This window comes from Dipodomys ordii, unplaced genomic scaffold (genome assembly GCF_000151885.1).
Source record: "Dipodomys ordii isolate 6190 unplaced genomic scaffold, Dord_2.0 Scaffold110, whole genome shotgun sequence".
Classification (NCBI taxonomy): domain Eukaryota; kingdom Metazoa; phylum Chordata; class Mammalia; order Rodentia; family Heteromyidae; genus Dipodomys; species Dipodomys ordii.
In genome coordinates, this window is record NW_012267326.1 from 1,205,586 (window position 1) to 1,228,514 (window position 22,929).

The following is a 22,929-nucleotide window of genomic DNA, read 5'->3' on the forward strand; positions in this document are numbered from 1 at the left end:
GGGGCACTGCGGCTTATGACAAGTAATGGATGATCTGAGTTCTATGTCAGCTATTTACTAACACTGAATTAAGCTCAGTCTCTCAGAGTGTTAGCCTATTCTATGTCATAAAACTGTTAAAAGATAAAGAATCACATATTTTAAAAAGCTACAAGTCAATAAACTACCAGATCTTGTTCTTGGCCCTACATTATATAGGTGGCTTATGGAAGCTTACAGATCACTTATATGTGAATGGGGACAGAGAAAGTTAAGATTTTAGCATATTTTCATTAAAAATACTATTTTTTAAAATTCAAACCATCTACAAGAGGTTCTTTAAAAGTAAAGCTTTTCAGAAACAATTATGTTTGAGTCAACATTCAAAGGCTTTTATGGGTAAGAGCTTAAGTATAAGTTGTAAATTTTGTTTCTTATAAAATACCTAGAAGCAAATGTAAATTCTGTTGTGGTCACAATATAGGTCAAACAAAAAGTGGTAAAGTGTTTATCATAAAGTGCTTCACCAGTGGCTTAGAATAAAGACTGCCTGCTGTAAAGCTGCTGTTCCTTTAGCTGCAGCCAGCACTCTGGTAATATGGGTGTGTCTCCTTTGCACTTCTCACTCAACCTACCATGAAAGAAAGGGAAATTTTATTGTTAGTCCAAGGATGACTAAATATAAGTAAGGCTTGATTGTAGAATTTTAGAAGAAAGGAAGTAGAACTATAAAATAGAGTGATTTTATTTTGTTTGCTTGTTTCCTTGGGAGAGTCCATAAGAGTGGGGAGAACTGGATATAATAATGTTTAGCCTCTGGTCTGGACAAAAGTAATTTATAGGTCAGGGAAAACAGTGATATTCAAAACAAGGAGTCCTAGTAAGAAGTAAATTTGTACTTGCCACTATCAAAGGAAATGTTCTGTTAGATTTATCATCCAAAGCATCCTAAGATGTATTAACCAACTAAAAAGGAACATAAGGTGAACCACTTGTTTATTTAAAGAACTTTTCTTTTCCTTTTATTCCAAAATAGCTTAGCTATCCCTTCATCTCTAACACACACACACACACACAATTTTATTTCCCTTTCACTATGACCTCAGGAAAACTCAAGGACAAAGTGCACTGTAAGTTAAGCTATGGCTTGCTAAATACAATGTTCCTTTGCCTGACTCAGACATAACCAACTTTCCAGAAACTGAAAGGAATTCTGAATTCAAATTTCCTGCCTAATGTGCAAGTTTCTGTAAATATTCCTGAGAAGGGCTATTTATAAAACGATTCTCTGGTGCTCTCTTTAGAATGATATGAAGTGCTAGTAACAATTATTTTTATTTTTAAGTCATTTCATTTTATTTAATTCTTCAGTAAATGGTAGGACATTCAAACTTATGGTATACAGATTTTAGAAATAAACCTATTATGTAATACTAAATACAAATGCCCTAATTATTCTCCAAAAATAGTTTTGCCAAGTAGCCACTAAAAAAAACACAAAATACAAAAAGTTTAGTCAGTCAAGCAGTAAAATATAAAGTCAAGGCACTGAAAATTTTTGTTTGGTTGTAAGAAGGGGATTGCAGCTTGCCTATCTTCTAAATCAGCTATCTTTTTATGAAAAAAGTTTACAAAAATTCAAAGGACTAAATGAATCAAAGTTGTTGTTTTGGAAACAACTTGAAAAGCTAGGTCTTGGGTATATTCTATAGCACTGAAATAAAACAATGCTTTTGGCATTTCTTTTTAGAAATATACAAAACAGTTGTGGTAAAAGGTCAACTAGAACAAACTTAACACCTCAGTTTTACACACATAAGCAACACTTGGCTGAGAAAAGCCACAAGGGGAAAAGAATACAGTATTGAAGAAAAAACACATCAGCAACACCTTTATGTGTGAAGTTGACCAGCATGAGACTGAAGCTAGAGCAGAGAATGGGAAGGCATACTATATACACACTTCCACTAATGAAAACTCATTTGATGAGATTTTGATAAGGTAGGTAGTTGCTCTGTCAACAGTTTGACTTGCCTTTTTTGATTCCAGTTGGGGTTCTCAGTTTTCTTAGTATCTCAGCTTGTACTTGAGTCACCAGATGTAAATTAGACATTTCTTTCTTCAATTCCCAGTACGTATGTTGCATATTATCACTAAAATAGAACGTTTTTGTTTTTAAAAAGTTAATGCTCATCCTTTTAAGCTGGAGAAAGTTTAAAATAGAAATAAGCAGATTTATATTTTTGTTGCAATTAGTTTCATGATGATGTAAATTAAACAACTGAAAGCTACTTAATTAGGATGTTAAGTGAAAAGACCTAAGAATGTTGTCCTGATTTTAAGCAATTAACTACATTAAATAGGTTATAATGAATATCTTATTACTGTTTAGTTTCTTAGTTTCTTTCCTCAGAACCAAGACTAAAGTCTGTAATGGTACAGTGGTGTCAATATAATTATTAAGCAGAAAGGAATATGTTCTTTCTTTGCAAATCTGATCAAGAATAAAATTATATTCATTCATATGTGGATTTAAATTTTTCTGTTTATCTTTTTGATTATTTGATATTGTGAACTGAAATGATGTATCAGTTGCTGAATATATACACCAAGTCTACATTAAAATAAAATTTAGATTTCATATATTACGTTCTTTATGTTTGACTGGGTTGTCTCATATTGTTGGTTCTAAACAATGTGATATGACAGACAGCACAAGACATGGAGAGCCCAATGATTTCCTCATAAGGAAAAAGAAACTACAGCAGGAGGATTATATGAAACAGAAATGAAAACTTCGAAGATATGCCTCTCAGTTTTTTTAAAAGCATTTTACTTCACTAAGGAATTATAAGTTATTTCTACACTTTAAAGGGTTTTATTTTCCAAAAGCATTCTTATATTCATGGTTTTCTTATGTTCTTAATTTCCAACTAAATGAATCTTAAGCACATATTCTCAAATTGCTTTGCACAAATATTAAACAAAATAACTGATCATATAGTACTGAACAACCATTATTGCCATCAGAATTTGCAAAGTAAGCAAACATGTCACCTCATGCTGCAAACTTTTTCTTTTCCATCCTGGAGATGGAACCCAGGGCCTTGAGCATGCTAGGTTAAAGGCAGTACCATACACTTGAGCCATGTTCCCAGTCCTTCAATTTTTTAAAAATTTATTGCAAAGGTAATGTACAGAGGGGTTCCAGTTACATAAGTAAGGTAATGAGTACATTTCTTTTCGAACAGTGTTACCCTCTCTCTCCTTTTCTCTCTCTCCACTCCTCTCTCCCAAGTTGTAAAGTTCAGTTCCAACATTATATCTAGTGAGTATCACTGTTGCACTGGTTCACCATTTGTCTCAGTGTTTGTGATTCCCTTTTCGTTCTCAAATCAGATAAACATATACAAGACAAAAGGTACAGAAATCAAAAGCAGTGGTAATGGGGAATAAACCAAAAAGGGGGGGGGGTGGTAGTGGAGAAAGAAATGCAAACAGTACAATAAGAAAAACTTCTTGCTTACTTTTCTTGGCATTTCTATAAGCATCATTTTATATGATCATATCCACATCACTTTTGATCCATTGTGATCCTCTGCTAAGAATAGAGCCTATATTTCTTATGTTTCTTTGGGTCTGGCACACTTCACTTAATATGATTTTTTTTGAAGTTTTTCCATTTTATTATGAATGGAGTGATGTCATTTTTTCTGATGAACACATAGAATCCCACTGTGTATATATGCCACATTTTCTTGATCCATTCATCTATTACGGGGCATCAGGGTTGATTCCATATCTTAGCTATGGTAAATGATGCTGCAATGAACATAGTTGTGCTGCTAGCTTTAGTATGGCCTTGTCTGTGGTCATTTGGCCCTTCAATTTTTATCCAGCTATAAACAAAAACTTCAAACTTGAAGGGGATAACTCTTCCCAGTCTAAATCTAATCTATTCGTTATAGAAGAAACAGATGTATTTGAAAACAAATATTTTGAATTATGTAAGGTCAAAATACTCCTCAGCTTGTAATTCTTTAATGTAGTAGCACAATAAACTTTATAGCGCTTTAGAGAAAAATCTGCTTGTGTAAGTCTATCACAAATGTCATCAGTTAACCTTTTGTATATTAGAAAATATAGGGCTTTTGCAGGAGTTTTGACAAGTGTGAAATAGTTACTTCACCGAAGTTCACAAATCACCACTATTTTAAGTAAATATCTCAGATGATTGTTAAATGAATATTTCACACATTTGTTTCAATGTAAAGAATATTGCTGATTCCTTGGTACAAATCTAGGCATGCTTCCAAGGAATAACTTAAGTACGTATAAATTCTGAACATGTGCTAATTCCTAGACATGATTTGTGTATCATACAAATAATGCAACTTGAAAATAGTTTAGTATTGGCAATTTTAAGATGGTAAATCAGTACCTGTATTGGAGAAAATAAAATACCCATGATTGTGTCTGGAGAATGAAATGCCAAGACTAGTCATTTAAAACAGCTAAGCATGTAAAATAAAAGAGAAACAATCATAAAAGTGCTTAAAAACAGTAATTGAAAATACATTTTCAATCAAATTTAATGATAACTGCTTAAAAAATTAAGATGAAAACTAGGTCACTGAGACTGACACAAAATCTGTCTTCTGCCCTAATGTCACCTGAATTGAACTACATAAAAAAAAAAAAAGCTAACAATTATTACACAGTGTAAGTTCTCCCTCTTGTGGATAATAAAATTAACTGTAGTTAGTGCTACCTGCTATATGCTATTTCAAGCGTGTAAAAAATATTTTAAATTCAATATTCCTGAGCAAAATATTGGTACCATTAATTGAGATTTGAAAAGTTGTTATAAAATTTTTAGTGAGGTTCACCAAAACCCTGTTACTTAGTTACTGAGTGTTTTATCCAAGTATTTTTGAGACTGAATGAATAGACTATATGTCACTTCATGCTAATTTACCAACTAGGACTGTGGACTTCAACTACTGCTTGAAGAACACGAGCAAAATCCTATTAATATATTTACATAAATACTAGAATATTGAAACTTAGAAACCGTAATCATAGTTGAGTATTCGTTATGTGCTAGGCACTTCATCCACATTCTCATACCAACTTGAAGTAGATAAACTCATTTTATATGCCCGGGCTGGCTTTGAACTGCTATCCTCAGATCTCAGCCTCCTGAGTAGATAGGTTTACAGGAATGAGCCACCAGTGCCCAGCTACAAGGTTGTTTTTTAAAGGTAGCTTTTATCTGTCCTGTGTAATCACTGATCACTCCCCTTTTCGGAGTTTTCTTCTTCTTGTCATTGTCCACTTACAAACACCTATAATTATGTAGACTGTCAACACACAAGCTTTTCAGCCCTCCATTATAAAATTTCCTACCTCTAACTTAAATATTATGAAGACTTGCTTCTCTGCATTTCAAATAAGGGTTACTTGTCCTGACGATAGGAACTATAATTATGGAATTATATAAAAATATGTAATACATGAAATACATTATATTAGATAATACATGATAAATCTATAGATTATATAATTATGTATTTCTGTAATCTATAGGTTATAGAATAAAACTGTCCAGTTCTTAAATGATAATACATATTCAACTCTTTTTTTTTCCCCTGGTCATGATACTTGAAATCTGGGCCTGGGCACTGTCCTTGAGCTCTTCAGCTCAAGGCTAGCGCTCTACCACTTGAGCCACAGCACTACTTCTGGTTTTCTGGTGGTTAATTGGAGAGAAGAGTCTCACGGACTTTCCTGCCTGGGTTGGCTTTGAACTGCAATCCTCAGATCTCAACCTCCTGAGTAGCTAGGATTACAGGCATGAGACACAGGCACCTGGCTTCAACTCCAATGAATGTTCCTTGTATAAAGAAAAAATACTTGAGTTTTTACTTTAGCTGTTCAGAATTCTCTTCACTTTTTGAAAAGCATTACAGTCCATCAAACGAAATAAAGATATAGTATATTAGATAAGAGCTATAAAAATGTCGTTTTTTGACAACTGTGATTCCCCTAAATAAGTGTCTTTCAAATATTTCTGACTATATATTAAGTAATGAGCATTTTACATTTCAACTAAAAATAAAAAAGTTACAAATACACCATACTTGGCCCTACTATGTGTAATATATTCTCTAGTATATGTTATATATTCTGATATATTCTATTCTGTTTTATTCCACACTTATTTGTGTGTGTGTGCTGGTCCTGGGGTTTGAACCTCAGGGCTTGGGCACTGTCCCTGAACTTTTTTCCTCAAGGCTAGCATTCTACCACGTGAGCTAAGTTCTGGCTTTGTGGTAGTTAATTAGAGATGAGAATCTCATGGACTTTCCTGCCTGGGTTGACTTCAACCTGCAATCCTCACATCTCAGCCTCCTCAGTAGCTAGGATTATAGGTGTGCGTCTAGAGATTTGCTTTATTCTGTATTTTTTAAATGTCTATTCAACTTAGAAAATTTCTCTATCACTAAAATTAATACAAAGAAGCCAAAAACACTAAGCTAATCTACATAGTATTAACTAGGGACTTATATTTTAAGATATCATTTAAAGTATAGTCCCACAACATAAATTTAAATAATAAGCAAAAGAAATACAATTCCATACCTAGATCTGTTTTAAAAACTTAACTGATCAACCTAAAGCCATTACCAAAAAAAGCAGAACAATGACTAACATTTCTGATTGGGCTTATTATTTTTCACTGTTTTCTTTCTTTTTTTTATATAACACAGACTATCATATAATTTATCCACTAATTAAAAGTAATGATCTAGTTCACATCTGTAATCCTAGCTACTCAGGAGGCTGAGATCCGAGGATCACATTTTGAAGCCAGCCTAGGCAGAAAAGTCCTGCTTACGGTTTTCTGGTGGTTTAATGGAGCTTAGAGTCTCACTGGAACTTTTCAAGGTTAGCTCTCAAAAACCGGGAATGTAGCTGAGCCTCAAAGTAGTAAGAGAGCTAGCCTTGAGCAAAAGAGCTCAGGGATAGCACCCAGTTAAAATAGCACCCAGGGATAGCCCTGAGTTAAAATCTCCTGGGGGGCGGGGAGGAAGAAAGAAAGGAAGATGTTAAAGAAACTATTTAGTACTACCTTGTTTGCCTGGCAATATGGTAGAGGAAATTTTTTTTAAGGGAACTTTCCAAATAATTCTTAAAAATACCTACACCTTTAGCTTGTGGTTTTCTGAAACTATTGCCATGTACTTTTTCCTAATGCAGTAAACAATTTATTATCTGAATTGTTCCATTTAAAAATGGTGAGAGCTAGACTGGTAGCTACTTGGGAGGTGAAGATTAGGGAATCAGTTTGAGGCCAGCTGGAGCAAAAAGTTTATGAGACTCTCACAACCAATGGTTGAACTTAGAAGTGTGTGCCTGCCATTCTAGCTACATGGGGAAAAGCACAAATAGGAAGACTGAGGTCCAGGCTAGCCCAGGCATGAAGGGAGACTATCTCTGAAAATACCTTATTTAAAAAGGGCTGGGAAAGTGGCTCATGTGGTAGAGGTGTGAAGCCTTGAATTCAAACCCAGTACAAAAAACAAAAACAAAACCAACCAAAAAAAACAAAAACAGCAAAAAAAGATAGGTCACTTATAAAGAGTAATAAAATATGGACAGGAAATAGGTATATGATGGAGTGGAGGAAAATATCATTAAGACTGAAGTTAACATAAAAATATACATATAACATTTACCAAAGGTAGCACACAAATTTGGATACAAGTTTTCTACCTGCTAAGGAAGTAACCTAATCAGTTTTGCAGTTCCCACTGCAAAACAAGCTGTAGGAATTCACAAGTATACTTATGCACACCAAGTGGTAACCATCAGCAGAAGATGCTTTATTTGAACAGTTCTTCCCAATACAAAACTGTATGGAATAGTTTTAGCACAAACTAATTTTTAGACTGAATTTAGATCAATTCTTTATGAAACTGTTCTCTATCCTGTCATGCCTCGCAAGGTATTTTTTTTGTTGGTGGTGGTTGTGGGGCTTGAACTCTGGGCTTGGGCAAGTGTTCTACCGCTTGAGCCACAGGGCCACATCCAGTTTTCTAGTGGTTACGTGGAGATAAAGAGTATCACGGACTTTTCTGCCCAACCTGGCTTTGAACCGTGATCCTCAGATCTCAGCTTCAGTAGCTAAAATTACAGGCATGAGCTACCAGTGCTGGGCTCCAAGTTATTTTTTTTAGGCAAGCAACTTTTCAAGAGAGTTTCAGGTAATCTCTAATCAATGGCAACCCATTCCTATTCTACAGCAGGCATAATTAATACACTATACAGCCCCTTTATTTCAACCACTGATTCTAATGTCTTAAGTCCCTCATTCTTTGCAAAATTGACTTGAATTGGCTTATAAAAATGACAAGTAAAACTCAATATAGGGAAACCTATGCTGAAAGGAGAAAAGGTAATTTTAACCAAGATTATCTTTAAGAAAACATTTGCATGACATTGTACTAAATGTATTTTGAAGGCACAACTGAATTGTTAAAGCAGCAAAGCTGAATGATTGCAACAGAGACTAAAGCGTTTAGAATTTTATAGAAAGTGTTTGCTCAACCTGATTTAAAGAATAGCTGTCAGTTCCTCAAACTGTTTTCCCTAATTGATCATTTCCCTCAAGCAAGTTTTTGGTAAAAATAGGTATCTAAAGCAATTCACACATGAACACTGACAGCTAAGAAGGAAAAGTTTTCTTAAAATTCATGCTATGCCAACAAAGAAGATTACAAAGTTTGTCTTGAAGACAAAAAGATATTAGTACATTTGGAACTGTGTAATTCTCCATGTATAAAAATAAAGTTTATTACAAAAAGCTTCCACATGGTTAATTCTTTAAAATTTAAAATATTAATGTTCAGAAAACTTGAGAATACAATATGTACCTTTCTATTACTAATTGTGCTATTTTTTTGGGGGGGGGGTCTGGTTGTGGGGCCTGAACTCTGGGCCTGGGCGCTGTCCCTCAGCTCTTCAGCTCAAGGCTAGCACTCTACTACTTGAGCCACAGAGCCACTTCCGGCTTTTCTTTTCTTTTTGTTTATATGGTGCTGAGGAATCGAACCCAGGGCCTCAGGCATGCAAGGCAAGCGCTCTACCACTGAGCTACCTTCCCAGCCCCCTAATTGTGCTATTATGTAACTGTTGCTTATTTTTTAAATAAATATGCTAAAGATTATAATCAACATCTAAATAGTATATACTTTAAAAGTTAAATCATAATAGCAATCTAGGTACAGAAAGAGTACTGTTGAAGAAAACATGCATTATTTTAATACTGAAGACTGTACATACCTTGAAATGCTTAGTCTTTGGAAATCTCTATTCTGATTGTCTTCCTGAGATGAATCCTGCATTTGTTTTAAAAATAAAGTTTAAAAATTGTAACATTACCACAGATATTTCAACTTTTACAGAATATACTTATATTTTGTAACTATATAATTATATGTTCTGTAATATATTCTGTATTTATATCCTGTAAATATATATAATTATTTAGTATACAACTATCAATTTCATACTCAATTTTAATGAAATATTGTCAGAAAATCTAATGTAAATCAGCAATAACCAAAAGGGATTATTTAATAGTCAAAGACTGCTCATGGCCAATAATCAAGTTTTTGATGTTCCTAAGGCAGCTGCTTTCTTGTGTAATATGTGTTTCACAAACAGGGCCCGTGGCTGCAAACTCATGGGAAACAATGTTCAGGTTATGTAGGTTCTTATATTACTGACCTCAGAACCTTGAATACCTAACAGCGCAGTGTGATCTCTACAGGGGCTAGAGACCTCAGATTCCTTCTGTACCAACTCTACTAATCCAGTGTTTCTTATACTTCTTTGCTCTACAGTTTCTAATTCTTAGATTCAACTGTTCTAAAAGCTGGAATATAAGAAAATATATAAAATTATTAAGACTTTTAGTAGAACTGCTTCTGAAACTGACCTCACTAACACCAAACACTGAGTTCACTGATGTTGAAAAACAAAAGACACCAGTATTCCATTTAAGATAGAAAATATTATAGAGTATGTTTCACAGAAAGTAGCATCTTAAAAATCATTTATGACAGCTGGGTGCCAGTGACTCAAGCCTATAATTCTAGCTACTCAAGAGGTTGAGATCTGAGGATCACAGTTCAAAGCCAGACAAGGAAAGTCCATGAGACTCTTCTCTCCAATTAACCACCAGAAAACCATAATTGACACTGTGGCTTAAGTAGTAGAGCACTTACCTTGAGCCCAGGCCCAGAATTCAAGCCCCACGACCAACAGAAAACAAAGAAACAAACAATTCTAACTATGGTTATATAAATGAGCAAGCTTATTAAATGATTATAATATTATAATCTGGCTTCTCTCAGATTCCCACATCCAAGAACATTTTAACCAGAAAAACTTCCAAGACTGAATTTAAAAGTATATATCCTTTAACACCCTTGATAAATCATGTCAACTCTTTATTTACTTGCTTCATTTCTTTATATTAACTGACATTTTTTACTTCATAATCTTTCACTACCATGAATAAATGCTGTAAAAGGCCAGATCAGGCTTTTTTTTTTTTCCTTTCAATATTCCTCCTTTAGTACTCTTTTGAAATGCTATTTCTGGGCCTTGAGTTCAGGGCCTAGAGCTCTCATTCAGCTTTTTGCTCATGGCTAATACTTTACTACTGGAACCATGCCTCTACTCTGGCATTTTTGCTCATGAATTTGAGACAGACTCTTGAATACTCTTCTGCACCGGCTGGCTTCAAACCTTGATCCTCCATGTCTCGTTTTCTAAGTAGCTAGAAGACTTAGTGCTAGTAGCTTGAGTCAGTGTCACACAGCTCAGAATTAATTTTATCACTATAGGCAAGTGCTATTAAGAGATAAAAAGGCAAGCTTTGTCTGCTTCCAAGATCTGGTTGCTAATGGTAGATTTAAAACTAAAAGCAAACTAATTCCTTAGCACCACCTAGTGGAAAAGAGTAAAACTACCAGCAACACATAACACGAATAGAAGTGTTTTTAGGCCAGGGGGGGCAAGATGGGGCCAATATGGCAACAGGACAGTAGGGAAACACCACAGCTCTCTCCAGAATGCCAGCACAGAAGATGCCCAAGACGCTGGTGCCGGTGCCCGTTCTGGACCTGCTGATTGCAAACAGAGAAACCTTGGAGCTTGGAACCTGCACAGAGACCTTTCCCTCACCCCTCACTAGATCAAGGCCGCCCCATCCTGCCAAAACCAGTCAGCCTCACAGCTGAGGGGGGAACCCTAGAATTACAGGGGTCCATTCGCAGAAAGCCAGTGCATTAGACTCCCAAGGTGCCGGGGCTAACCCAGAGAGCACAAACAGAGACAAAAACCTCGGAGCTCAGAAACTTGTGAATACCCCTCCCTTTCCCTTCTGCTGGTGGCCAGCGCAAAAAATGCCCACAGCGCCAACCTGGACAGCATCAACAGAGGCAGAGATGGAAAGACACAATGACCTATAGCAGTCACTACCTGGCCCAGCCCACAAGCATCTGAGAGTACTGTGGCAACAAGCGACCTACATCGCACAAAAACAGTGATCTGCCACAGCACGGCTGGAGAGTTCCCAACCAGCTCCAGGTTAAGTACTCTAGAGGGGACAGTGTACCTCCCTCCCCCAAGGGAGACCAGTGCTGGTGGTAACACCCAGAGCTTGACCCAGACCCTCCCGCCCCCCCCCACCTGGACTACAGGTCTAACAAAAACTGGGAACTGTTCAAGGGCCCCACCAGCTCGTGGAGCACCCAGACAGAATAGCTCAAGATCACCCCTGGAAGGGAGCTTAAACGCCCAAGCCTGGAACAGTGTGCTAGGGCCACAGCAGCCAACAGCAGAAGAAATCCAAACTGCATACCCGAGGCTGTGTACCCTGAGCAGGATACCCAGCACCACACGTCCATAGGCATGCCCCAGATGGGGGCCAGGAGCCAGGGCCAGGCCTGGGGATCGGTGTCTGAGCTGCACAACCCATCCATCCCATTAAGTCAGAAACTGAGCACATGCCTCAGCAGAGGGGGGAAAGCAGGGAACCACACCACTTGGGAATTGTGCCCATGATGGCAAAAGGCTGTGTGTCCAGCGAGGGAGAACCAGAAACCCAAACCCAAACAGAGAACCTGACCTGTATATCCCAGGCTGGGGATTGGACAGCTCAGGCCACCAGCACCTGATTAAAGTCAGTAACTCACAGCAGACTCCCAACACCTGGGAGAGTACATCCAGCACACCCAATGTCTCCAAGAGCACCTGTAGGAATATGAGCAGTCTAGGCTGCTCAGTCCTTGACTAAAGGTGGGAAATGCCTGTGATCTCCAGCAGACAGCTGATTGCCCTATGTGGGTCAAACTAGCAGCTGGAGGTCAGCCTCTCTCCCAACAGAACCAAGACCAGGTACAGACTCTCTCAGCCAACCAAGGGCCAAGAGTGAGCTTCATCAATTGATCCAGGAACCAACCCAGAACCAAGCAAAGACAGCCACCTATTGACCAAAAGAGTCAGTTTCAGATTAGTCTCCAGGATCCCCGAATACCCATGCAAAAATAACAGAAAATTACAAGATTTATCAACACCCAGGATACCAAGCTACCTCCAAAAGCCAGCAGCCACCCAGTGGGGAGAGCCCCAATGGAAGCGAAGCAGGAATAGAAGACAAACACTACATCCAAGAGATGCTAGAGGCAATGACTCTAGAATTAAAGTAAGAAATGGATTAGAAATTTAAAGAACACAGAAATGCAATATCAAAAGAGATGCAGGATTTCAAACAGGGAATGCATGCAAAAATAGATGCAGTACACACCTCACTAAAAGATGAGATTAATACTCTGAGAACCAACACAGAAGCCATCAATGGCTCAATCTCCTCCATGCAAACCACAATGGAAGCCATAGTTAACAGAGTGAACCAAATGGAAATTAGAATATCAGATATGGAAGACAAAATGCAGCAACTGTAAAAAAAAAAGTCACAGATATGGAAAAATCACTTAAATTATGCCAAAGGAAAATCGAAGAGCTAGCGGACAGTGCCAAGAAATTTAACCTTCATAAAACTGGAGTGAACAAAGGTGAAGAGTATCAAAGCAAGGGAATAGAGCACTTATTCAGTAAGATTATCAATGAAAATTTCCCTCATCTTGAAAGAGAACATCTCACCTACATAACAGAAGCATATAGAACACCTAACAAGCAGGATCCCAGGAGAAATACTTCCAGGCACATCATAGTAAAAATGATAGCTCTGAATAATAAAGAAACAATCTTGTATGCAGCAAAAACAAAGAAGGAGCTATACTATAATGGGAAAAAATCAGAACCACTGCAGATCTCTCCAAAAGGCCTGGGAAAGTACGATCCAAGTCTTGAGAACCAATAACTGCCAGCCCAGACTGATATACCCAGCAAAGCTAGCATTCACATTCAATGGAGAAACTAAAATTTTTAATAGTAAAGAAAAACTAAATGAGTCATAAACAATAAGCTAGCATTACAAAGAATATTAAGAGGGGGAACAGAACCTGAAGAAAGCAATCACGAACAGGGATCCACATCAGATAGTTATCACTTAGAAGTCCGACTTAGTAAGCACAGGAGGAAAGAAGAAAAACTTAGGAAAGCCGGAAATTGACAGGAAACACAATGCATCTCTCTATAATAACCATAAGATATTAATGGGCTCAATTCACCCATCAAAAGAAGACCAATGGAATAGAACAGAAGATCCAGAAATAAAACCACACACTTACAGTCATCTGATATTTGACAAAGAAGCCAGACATACGGTGGAAGAAGCATAGCCTATTCAATTACTGGTGCTGGGAAAACTGGGCGGCCACATGCCGAAAACTAAAAGTGGAACCCAGCCTATCACCATGCACTAACATCAACTCAAAATGGATTAAAGACCTTAACATCAAACCTAAATCTCTGAAACTACTGCAGGACAGAATAGGAGAGACACTTGAACTTATAGCCACAGGCAGGAACTTCCTGAACAGAGTTCCAGGTTCACAAAAAATTGGAGAGAGACTTGACATATGGGACTACCTTAAAATAAAGTTTCTGCACAGTTAAAGACATAGCAACCAAACCAGAAAGACAACCAACTAACTGGGAAAAAAATATTTACCAGCAATATATCAGACAAGGGCCTAATATCCAGTATATACAGGGAACTCAAGAAACTCATTCCTCCTGCAGGGCGCCAGTAGCTCACACCTGTAACCTAGCTACTCAGGAGGCTAAGATCTGAGGATCGTGGGTTCAAACCCAGCCCGGGCAGGAAACTGTGAGATTCTTATCTCCAATAAACCACTAGAAAACCGGAAGTGGCACTGTGCTCAAAGGGAAACTAGGAGGACACAGAAACAGAGGAAAACATACAACAGCGGGACCCATCAGCTCCAATGTTCATTGATCAAAATGAACTAAGCAACTCAATGGCAGCGATGGGAGGGAGGGAATGAGCGGGAATGAGTGAACAGCTGACACTAAGCAAAAGGAAAGAAATGTACATATCACTGGATGTGGAAGAAATAACTGTATTTTCAAAGCTCATAGAACTCATAAACTTTATAGACCACAATAAAGACAATTTTCCTCAGGAAGGTTAGAATGTGTTTGTGACGTTTAACTAAGTATCACTATCCCACAATACTGTGAAATTTATGTAATCACTTAATCACAATAAAACATTGGAAAAAAAGAAAGTGTTTTTATTGTTTGTAATATTACACTTATGTGAGAATACTAGGTAAACTCCGTTGCACACACAAATTTAACCTTCATGAAAAAGAAGTACTTAATGTCCACAGAAATCAAGTTCTCTAAAAAGCTAAATGATGCTCCTAATGTTACAGTTAAATAATCAAAACAATTATGAGCTAAATGTCCATGATTTCATGATACTGTTTCTTACTCTACACTGAAATGTACATGAACAGTATGTAAAAGCTGTCAAATGAATTCTTTTCAAGTAGTACGTACATACCAACAAATTATCTAGAGCCTCACTGTGTACATTTTTACAAGCATATTTTTTAAAGAGGCCCAGTAGTGACTATGTCAAGTGAGCTTATGGAATAAAATGCTGGAATCATTTGGACGAATGGTGCTGTGTGTCTGCCCTCAAGTTCAAAGCTAGGAAAATCAACTTTTAATATCAAGTAAGAAAATAAAAACTTGTTGGCTCTATCACAAGTTAACAATCACTTTTATAAGCATTTCCCATTTATCAAACCCGCCCAGGGGCTCTGTAGCAAGCTCTCATTTCCCAATACAGATGGATTCATGTACTTCATATACATAATTTTAAGAATAAGCTGTGTATATAAGATTATTAAGTAGTCTCCCCTGAGAAGTACAAGCTAAGGACACTTGGGTTTCAGGTGCACAGTCCTAGTTGGCAGTCAGAATGTATGGGAAGTTGTTTCTCTTTTACATGGCAACATCCTAGAGTAATGTAGAATAGTGGAATGCTCTGGTGTACAAAATGGTTGAGCTAAGGATTATTTAACTGTGTATACTTATTTACACAAATACATAAGTACACAGAAATTATATTTGTACAGATTACTAAGCTTTTCAATTTCTTTGAACAGCTATTTCAAATTCTCTATTTGGTGCAGTACTCTCATACTTCCTTGCTTCTGTATCATTTTATTTTTTATCATAGCACATTACCATGATACCTGCAAATCTATGTCCAACTTTATTAGGAACCAAATGTAAAGTATTAGTAAACAGACTCCAGGTGAGGACTTGAGACACACTGTATGTTTTAAGACAATGACTTTAAGATAACCTACAGCAGTTAGGCAGACTTCGGGATCTGGGCAATTCTTAAATTCTCAGCTTTTAAAGCTGCTACTAAATTATCTGTCTTTAATATCTAGTTAACCCTAATATTAAGCTATATAAAATGAGAAACTTAAAATCTTTAAACTCTTTAAACTTAATAGGATTAAAAAGGGAGGTAGGGAGGAAAATTGAAGGAAAGGGAGCTTGAAAGAACAATTGTAATAACCTAACATTCTGTGTGTGTATGAATATGTGTGTGTGTGTCTTAGTCCTAGTGCTTGAAGTCAGGGGCTGGGCACTGTCCTTGAGCATTTTTGCTCAAGGAAGCTCTACTACTTGAACCACAGCTCCACTTCTGGCTTTTAATTAGTGGTTAATTGGAGATAACTGTCTCATGGACTTTTCTGCCTGGGCTAGCTTTGACCCTTGATCCTCAGATCTCAGCCACTTGAGTAGCTAGAAGTAATAACCTAATAAACCTTTTAGAAATTAAGTCTTTTAAAATTATATACTTTTGGTATCAGGACAAAGTGTCAAATTGTAGAACAAATGATTAAAGTAGAAGACCAAATGACTATTTTTGTCAGGAAAGGAGAGTATCTCCATTATGAGTTGTTATAATTGGTGATAACTCTCTGGTTTAAGATTCAGTTATACATCCTACATATGAAACAAAAGAATTGAATTGAATAATTTTGTAGTACCATTTGTTTGGTTTTCTGTAGCTCTAGCTTGAGACTGTTACATTCTCTCCTCATCAGTTCCAGCTCTTGTTCCAAACCATGTATCTTCAGGTCACAGCTTAACTTTTCTACCTCCCAGTTTGATGAAGGTGGATTTAAATTCCTCATCACTACAAAAGGATGGACATCAAAATTATTATCTGCCTTCTACAGTGATTCAATTCTAGAAAGGTTAAAAATGCTGGCAAAATGTAGATAATAGAAAAAGGAATATAAAACATGTATCCATTAATAATTTTGAAAAAAGAAACAGTATTTTCAATGACTTGCCAATAAGAATATCTTGCAAACTTTTAGAATGTATTAATTATCCTATCTGATTTTTTTAAGTATAAATTTGTCTGGAATCTTAAAAAATACCATTTTTGTCAACAAACACAAAAATTCTGACAGACCAATAATCCATTTTACGTAACTACAACTGAGTTTTATAAAAATAATGAAGTGAATAAACTAAGATAGTTAATACTCCATCTCAGTGTCATTACAGTATAAAATTTGATGAATAGACCTAACAAGTGTGCTGAAACAATTTTGTTCATAAACAACCCACTATGGAAACTCAATATACCTGGATACTACTTTATCTTTAACTTATTACTTTGTATTTTCATTGACAAAAAGTCCCCACCAATCATGGAAAGTGATCTCATGGTAATTTTCTATCAAAAGGTTTCTTAGATGCCTATCCTTTTGTCTGGTGAGAACATTTACGAGAACAGAACATGATTTAGAACCCCCAAATCTTTTTCACATCAACATCGTATCTTCATCTTTTTAAGAATTTATGAAAGAAAAGGAGGAAGAACAACTGATACTATTGCATGATACTATCGTAATTAAGCAAATGTTCAAGAAAGGTAAGCCAGCCAGAACATACCAGTGGGGCAGAAGTTTTCATAAGGATGGGATTTTACTCCTATATGTCACTGCAAACTAGCCCTGAATAAATCCCATCACATTATTGCTAGGGAAGGTATAATTTGGAGCCAAGGAAAGGCTAAAGGAAGTTGATACTGTGTGAAAGCAGAACAGAAAAATTAACAAAAAATTAGACTTAAAGTAGTATACTAATGGTGGATATAATGCACAATGGAAAAAATGTATTGTTAGAATTTATAACAAGTAAGTGGCATACCCTGCTGAGTTTCCACCTCTGTTCTTAGCTGGAGGAGTTCTACTTCTTTAGATTGTAGTTGTTCATTCAATATTTTCAAAGATTCAGAGTTGTCTTTATTCTAGTTAAGTAGGGAAAATGCCAAATTACATTCAATAAAATCTGTAAGTTGCTGTTATATCTTCATTTTCAGGTGAATATTGAAAACAAAACCCTCATTCTAGTCTTTAAAAACAAGATATGAAAATGAATTCCATTTCTTACTAATCTTTTTCTTTTTTCTAACGTAAGACATTTTTATTCATTGGCTTTATTTTTAACACACCTACTACTTCTACTATGTCATGATTTTGCAAGGTAAATAAGTGATGTTAGATGTATTTAAATTTCTAAACATCATTATATTTTTGATATGGAAATAAATTGCAAACATACTGGCTATAATTGCACTTAACCTTGAATATGTATGATACTAAATGTTTAATAAATGTAAATATGATTTCCTTAATTTTAAACCTTTTTAAAGAGAAAACTCCATTATGCTATACAGGTGTCAGTTTTTTCAAACCAACTTACCATTTTATCCAGTTTGCTCTTCAAGTTATCTCTATCAATACAAACTTCTCGATATGCATGATAGGCTTTGTTTACTTGTTCTCGTCCAACAGAACTTGTTTCCTCATCTAGTCTAGCTCCTACAAGCTAAAATATGAAATTAGAAAATAAAACAAAAACCAACTTAAGAAAGTATTCCACAAGGAAAAAAGTCTCCCTTTAGCCTATAATTAAATATTTCATTTTCAGACAATTAATCTTTACTGATTAGCAAAGCAAGAATGTAGAGAAGACTTTTAAAGTTTGCTATACTTATACTTTTTTAAAATCAGTATCGTACATGGTCTCATCAGTATTTGACAAATCACTGTTACCATATCACAGTATACCATACCAGAGTATACCATTTGTTTGAAATGCTTAGGAAATTTTCTAGCCTATAGTATATGATTTCTATGATCAGAAAAAGTATCTGGTTACATCAGGCTCAACTTTCTCTTTTTTCTTTCTTTTTGTGCTGGTTGGGTTTGAACTCAGGGCCTGGCTACCACTCTACCACTTGAGCCACAGCTGCACTTTGAGCTTTTTGGTGGTTATGTGGAGATAAGGAGCTCATGGACTTTCCTATCCAGGCTGACTTTGAACTGTGATCCCTAGATCTCAGCTCCTTAAGTAGTTAAGATTATAAGCATGAGCCACCAGTACCTGGCCAGAATGAATTTTTTTTTTTTTTTCCGGTCATAGGGCTTGAACTCTGGGCCTGGGCACTGTCCCTGAGCTCTACAGCTCAAGGTGAGCACTCTTACCACTTGAGCCACAGAGCCACTTCTAATTTTCTGGTGGTTAATTGGAGATTAGAATCTGACAGTTTCCTGCCTGGGCTGGTTTTAAAATGTATTCCTCAGATCTCAGCCTCATGCTGGTGGCATGAGCCACCAGCACCCAGCTCAGGCTGAACATTTTTAAGGAACAGACATGCTAGTTCATTAAATCATGTATTACTCAAGAATTGGTATAGAACTACTGGTAACAAGGTAAATCCTGTTTCTATACATTTTAAAATAAGCAAACAATGAGCTTCAAAAAGTTACCTTCTCTCTTTATCTTTACCCAGTATATAACGAATTTCTTCTCCATTTTTATTCAGTATATAACAGATTTGCTTAATCATAATTAAAGTTCACACAAATAAATTTTGACCATTTTAACCCATTTTTACTCCTATCCTTCACAAATTGAGCTCTACCCACTTACATCGTCAAGTCTTTTAATACAGAATAATGAATTTATTGGCTGATAACCATTTCCTTTACCCTCTGTGGAAGCTGTCATTTCTAAGAAGCAAATGTAAATTTATCTGGGAAAAAAAAACCCAAAAACAGACACTAAAATTTAAAACTCAGAAGTAAATGGGTAATCAAGAAAGACTTCCCAATAAATAAAAGAAGGATGTGAGGGCGATCTGGCTGCGACATCTGTCACCCCATTGATCGCCAGGGTTGATTCGGCTGATCTGGCTGGCTAGGTGGGTGTTCCCTTCCTCCCTCACCACTCCATGTGTGTCCCTCCCGAAGCTGCGCACTCGGTCGAAGAGGACGACATCCCCGATAGAGGAGGACCAGTCTTCGGTCAAGAGTATACGAGTAGCTGCGCTCCCCTGCTAGCACCTCCAAACAAGCTCTCAGGGTCCAATAAATAAAAGGAAACAGCTACATTGCTTATCTATTCCATAACACTTAGAAGTGTCAACATTCTCCATGAAAAAGTAAATGACATTACTAGTTAAAAGCATTATTCCCATTATGGGTGTGAAAGAATAAAAAAGAATGTGGAAGTAAAGAAGACCTTATTAAACATTAATCTGGAAGTGTCCTCCTGTGATACTATGTCACTTGTTTATAGATTCATAATTTTAGAGTCAAATACATACAGCTATGAGGGTACCATAGTATAAAAAAGAATGAAAATAATCGGAATATATCTCCTTCCAAGCTGTAAAGCTCTACAAATATTTATCTAGCAAATCACAACTTTAATGTCCAGTTAGGAGATTCATAGTGAGTTGTCCTTGGAAAGTTAGTAAAACCATGGAAGAGAGGACAAAATATTTGAAGTTTCAAATATTTTGAATTATTCTGTCATAAAATGTAAAAGCAAAGAAAAATTACCTTTTCTTCTAAAAACCTTATTCTTTTCTTTAAGAAAGAGTTTTCTTTCTCTGAATCCTTAAGTCGCTTTTTGATGTCTTCATATGCAGTGACCAGGGCAAAATGTGATGCAACAGATTCATCTCCTGAATATATTGAGACTGGAGTCACTGTCTCTCTCCTATGAGCCTTTTCATGATTAAGAATGCATATATCATCTTCTAATACTGCATCCATGACAGCTATTTAAAAGAAAGAGTATAAAATATGAATGTCTCGAATAGTGAACAAGAAAAAAATACACTTTGAAAAATGTGAATATCAGAACAATGATTAAATATTCCTGTTTTCTTTTAGACACAGCACAGCATAGTTAAGAACAGAGCTATCTGGGTTCTAATCCAAGTTCTCCAATTTATTATCCATATAACTCAGGGAAAGCTGTTTAAAATCTCTATTTTAGTTTATTTATAAACTTAGGAAATAACATTACCTCATAGAAGCTTAAGAACTTTAAATGACTGATAGCTATAAAGTAGGCTGTCTGTCCATCCATCCATCCATCCATTCTTCCATTCTTTATTTTTTCATGCTGGTACTGAAGCTTTAATTCAGGCCTTGGTACTCTCTGTCATTTGAGCCATACCTCCAACAAACATTATTTACTATGAGAAAGCTCTTTAAAATTTTATAAAAATTGTGATTAGAGTATAGAGGACTTGACAAGAACACACACACACTGTCACCAGAAAACGAATACACATACATACCTGCTCCACACATACATAACTGCTCCACATGAAATACCCTTTCCTCAAAAAGAACATCTCATGCTCACATATTTTCCTTCATCAACCTTAGCATTCTCATGTCTAGGAGAATTCTGGCATATTATGCAAGTTTTAATGTATACTATATTGTTCCCTTAATAATTGCTTACGTTTGTGTACTCACAATAAAGGACACATTAATGTTTGAAGATTCACTATGCATAATATGTTATGGTCCTTCAATATAGTAAGAATCACCTACATATTATATGTAGGCCATAGAAAGGTAATTTGCTCAATTAAAACTATTAAACCTTAAGCTGCATGAAACTACAGGATGTGTCTGTTTTATCTTTTTGTCTCCAACCTATCACTACCTATGAGATTCTTAATACTGATTAGAAAATGAAGAATAGATAGAGAAGAATTCAAACCAGATTCTGACCACAAAACCTTTGAGATCAATTACCTTATTAGTTAATGAAAAGGAAACTTTACATCTGCTTTTGTTATTAAATTCAGCATTAGTGCTAGACCTGAGAATTCCTGAAAAAAAAAAAATGCTATGGAAGGAACAGTAGCTGAAACCTTTTACAACTTCATGAAAAAATAAAGTAAGGTCATATATGAGAAACTAAAAATACTGTACAATGTTCTTTTAGTTTAAAATAAAACATTAATTATAACAGTCTAAAGGCCATCAACAAAATTTCATGTATCTTAGATTAGCAATTAATGATTATTGAAAACTATTCCTTGCTTGAAATAAAAATTAATGACTCATTATCAGTCATTCTTTTGAGAACTTTATAGGGAAAGGAATTGAGTTAGAAGAATTTAAGTAAGTTTTCCAAAGTAAAATAAGTAGACAGTAAGATGTAAAGAGGAAATTTAATGCATATTTCACTATGCTTACTTTCCTCAAAAAATTCAGCTTGGTGTACTACTGGCTTTTGTTCTACTTTATGTCAGATAATATACTAAAAATGTTTTGTTTGCATGTTTATTTATATGGGTTATTTTCACTGTATTTTTGTTTTTCTATTTTTTTTTTTCTTGTGCTGGTCCTAGGGCTTAAACTCAGGGCCTGGGTGCTGTCCCTAAGCTCTTTTGCTCAGGCTAGTACTCTACCACTTGAGCCACAGCTCCACTTCTGGCTTTTTAGAAACTAATTGGAAATAAGAGTCTTACGGATTTTCCTGCATAGGCTGACTTTGAACTGTAATTATTGTATCTCAGCTTCCTGAGTAGCTACAATTTCAGGCATGAGCCACTGGTGCCCAGCTGCTTTTGTCATTTTATAGTTAAAAACTTCTAATTGCTTTCAACTTAAGATAGGGTTTGGATGAAGTGATTTGTGTCTAAGTGATATTATAGAAAAGACAGGCAAAAATAAGCAGGTATATTTTTAAGTGTTAAGTAGATAAAAGTTTTGAACCAACTAAGACAACTCATAGCCATGAATTAGAGTATTTCCCAGTTTATCAACAAAGCCCAAGAACAAAAATGACCTATGCTACAGTGTTAAAAAAAAGTGGCAGATTTTCATGCTCCTTTTGATAAAAGCTGCACAGTCTCCTAATAATGAAGAGTTTTAAGATTTCTTGCTCTACAGGAGTTTACTTTGCTTTCTCTGGGTTCACCTCTACTGCAAAACAGTAAGGATCATTCCATTTATATTGTTGCCAGAAGAAACTATCATAATTTCCCTTCTAAAAAGAAGATATGGGTTATTC

At 35.9% G+C, this 22,929-nt stretch overlaps 1 protein-coding gene across 3 annotated transcripts in view; it reads right to left on the bottom strand.

The window, feature by feature from the left end:
• Azi2 (5-azacytidine induced 2) overlaps positions 1–22,929 on the bottom strand; it is a 51,997-nt gene that overhangs the window by 24,783 nt on the left and 4,285 nt on the right. For 2 of the 3 annotated variants that reach the window (XM_013028484.1, XM_013028482.1), the window contains exons 2-7: positions 20,445–20,665; positions 18,298–18,423; positions 17,743–17,842; positions 16,566–16,714; positions 9,328–9,383; positions 2,014–2,132 (exon numbers count right to left, since the gene is read on the bottom strand). In XM_013028484.1, coding sequence (XP_012883938.1) covers positions 2,014–2,132; positions 9,328–9,383; positions 16,566–16,714; positions 17,743–17,842; positions 18,298–18,423; positions 20,445–20,660 — 766 coding nt within the window. In that variant the 5' untranslated portion in view covers positions 20,661–20,665. Of the gene's footprint in view, positions 1–2,013; positions 2,133–9,327; positions 9,384–16,565; positions 16,715–17,742; positions 17,843–18,297; positions 18,424–20,444; positions 20,666–20,916; positions 21,634–22,929 lie in introns of those variants that run through there. The other variant, XM_013028483.1, reaches the window with a different exon arrangement.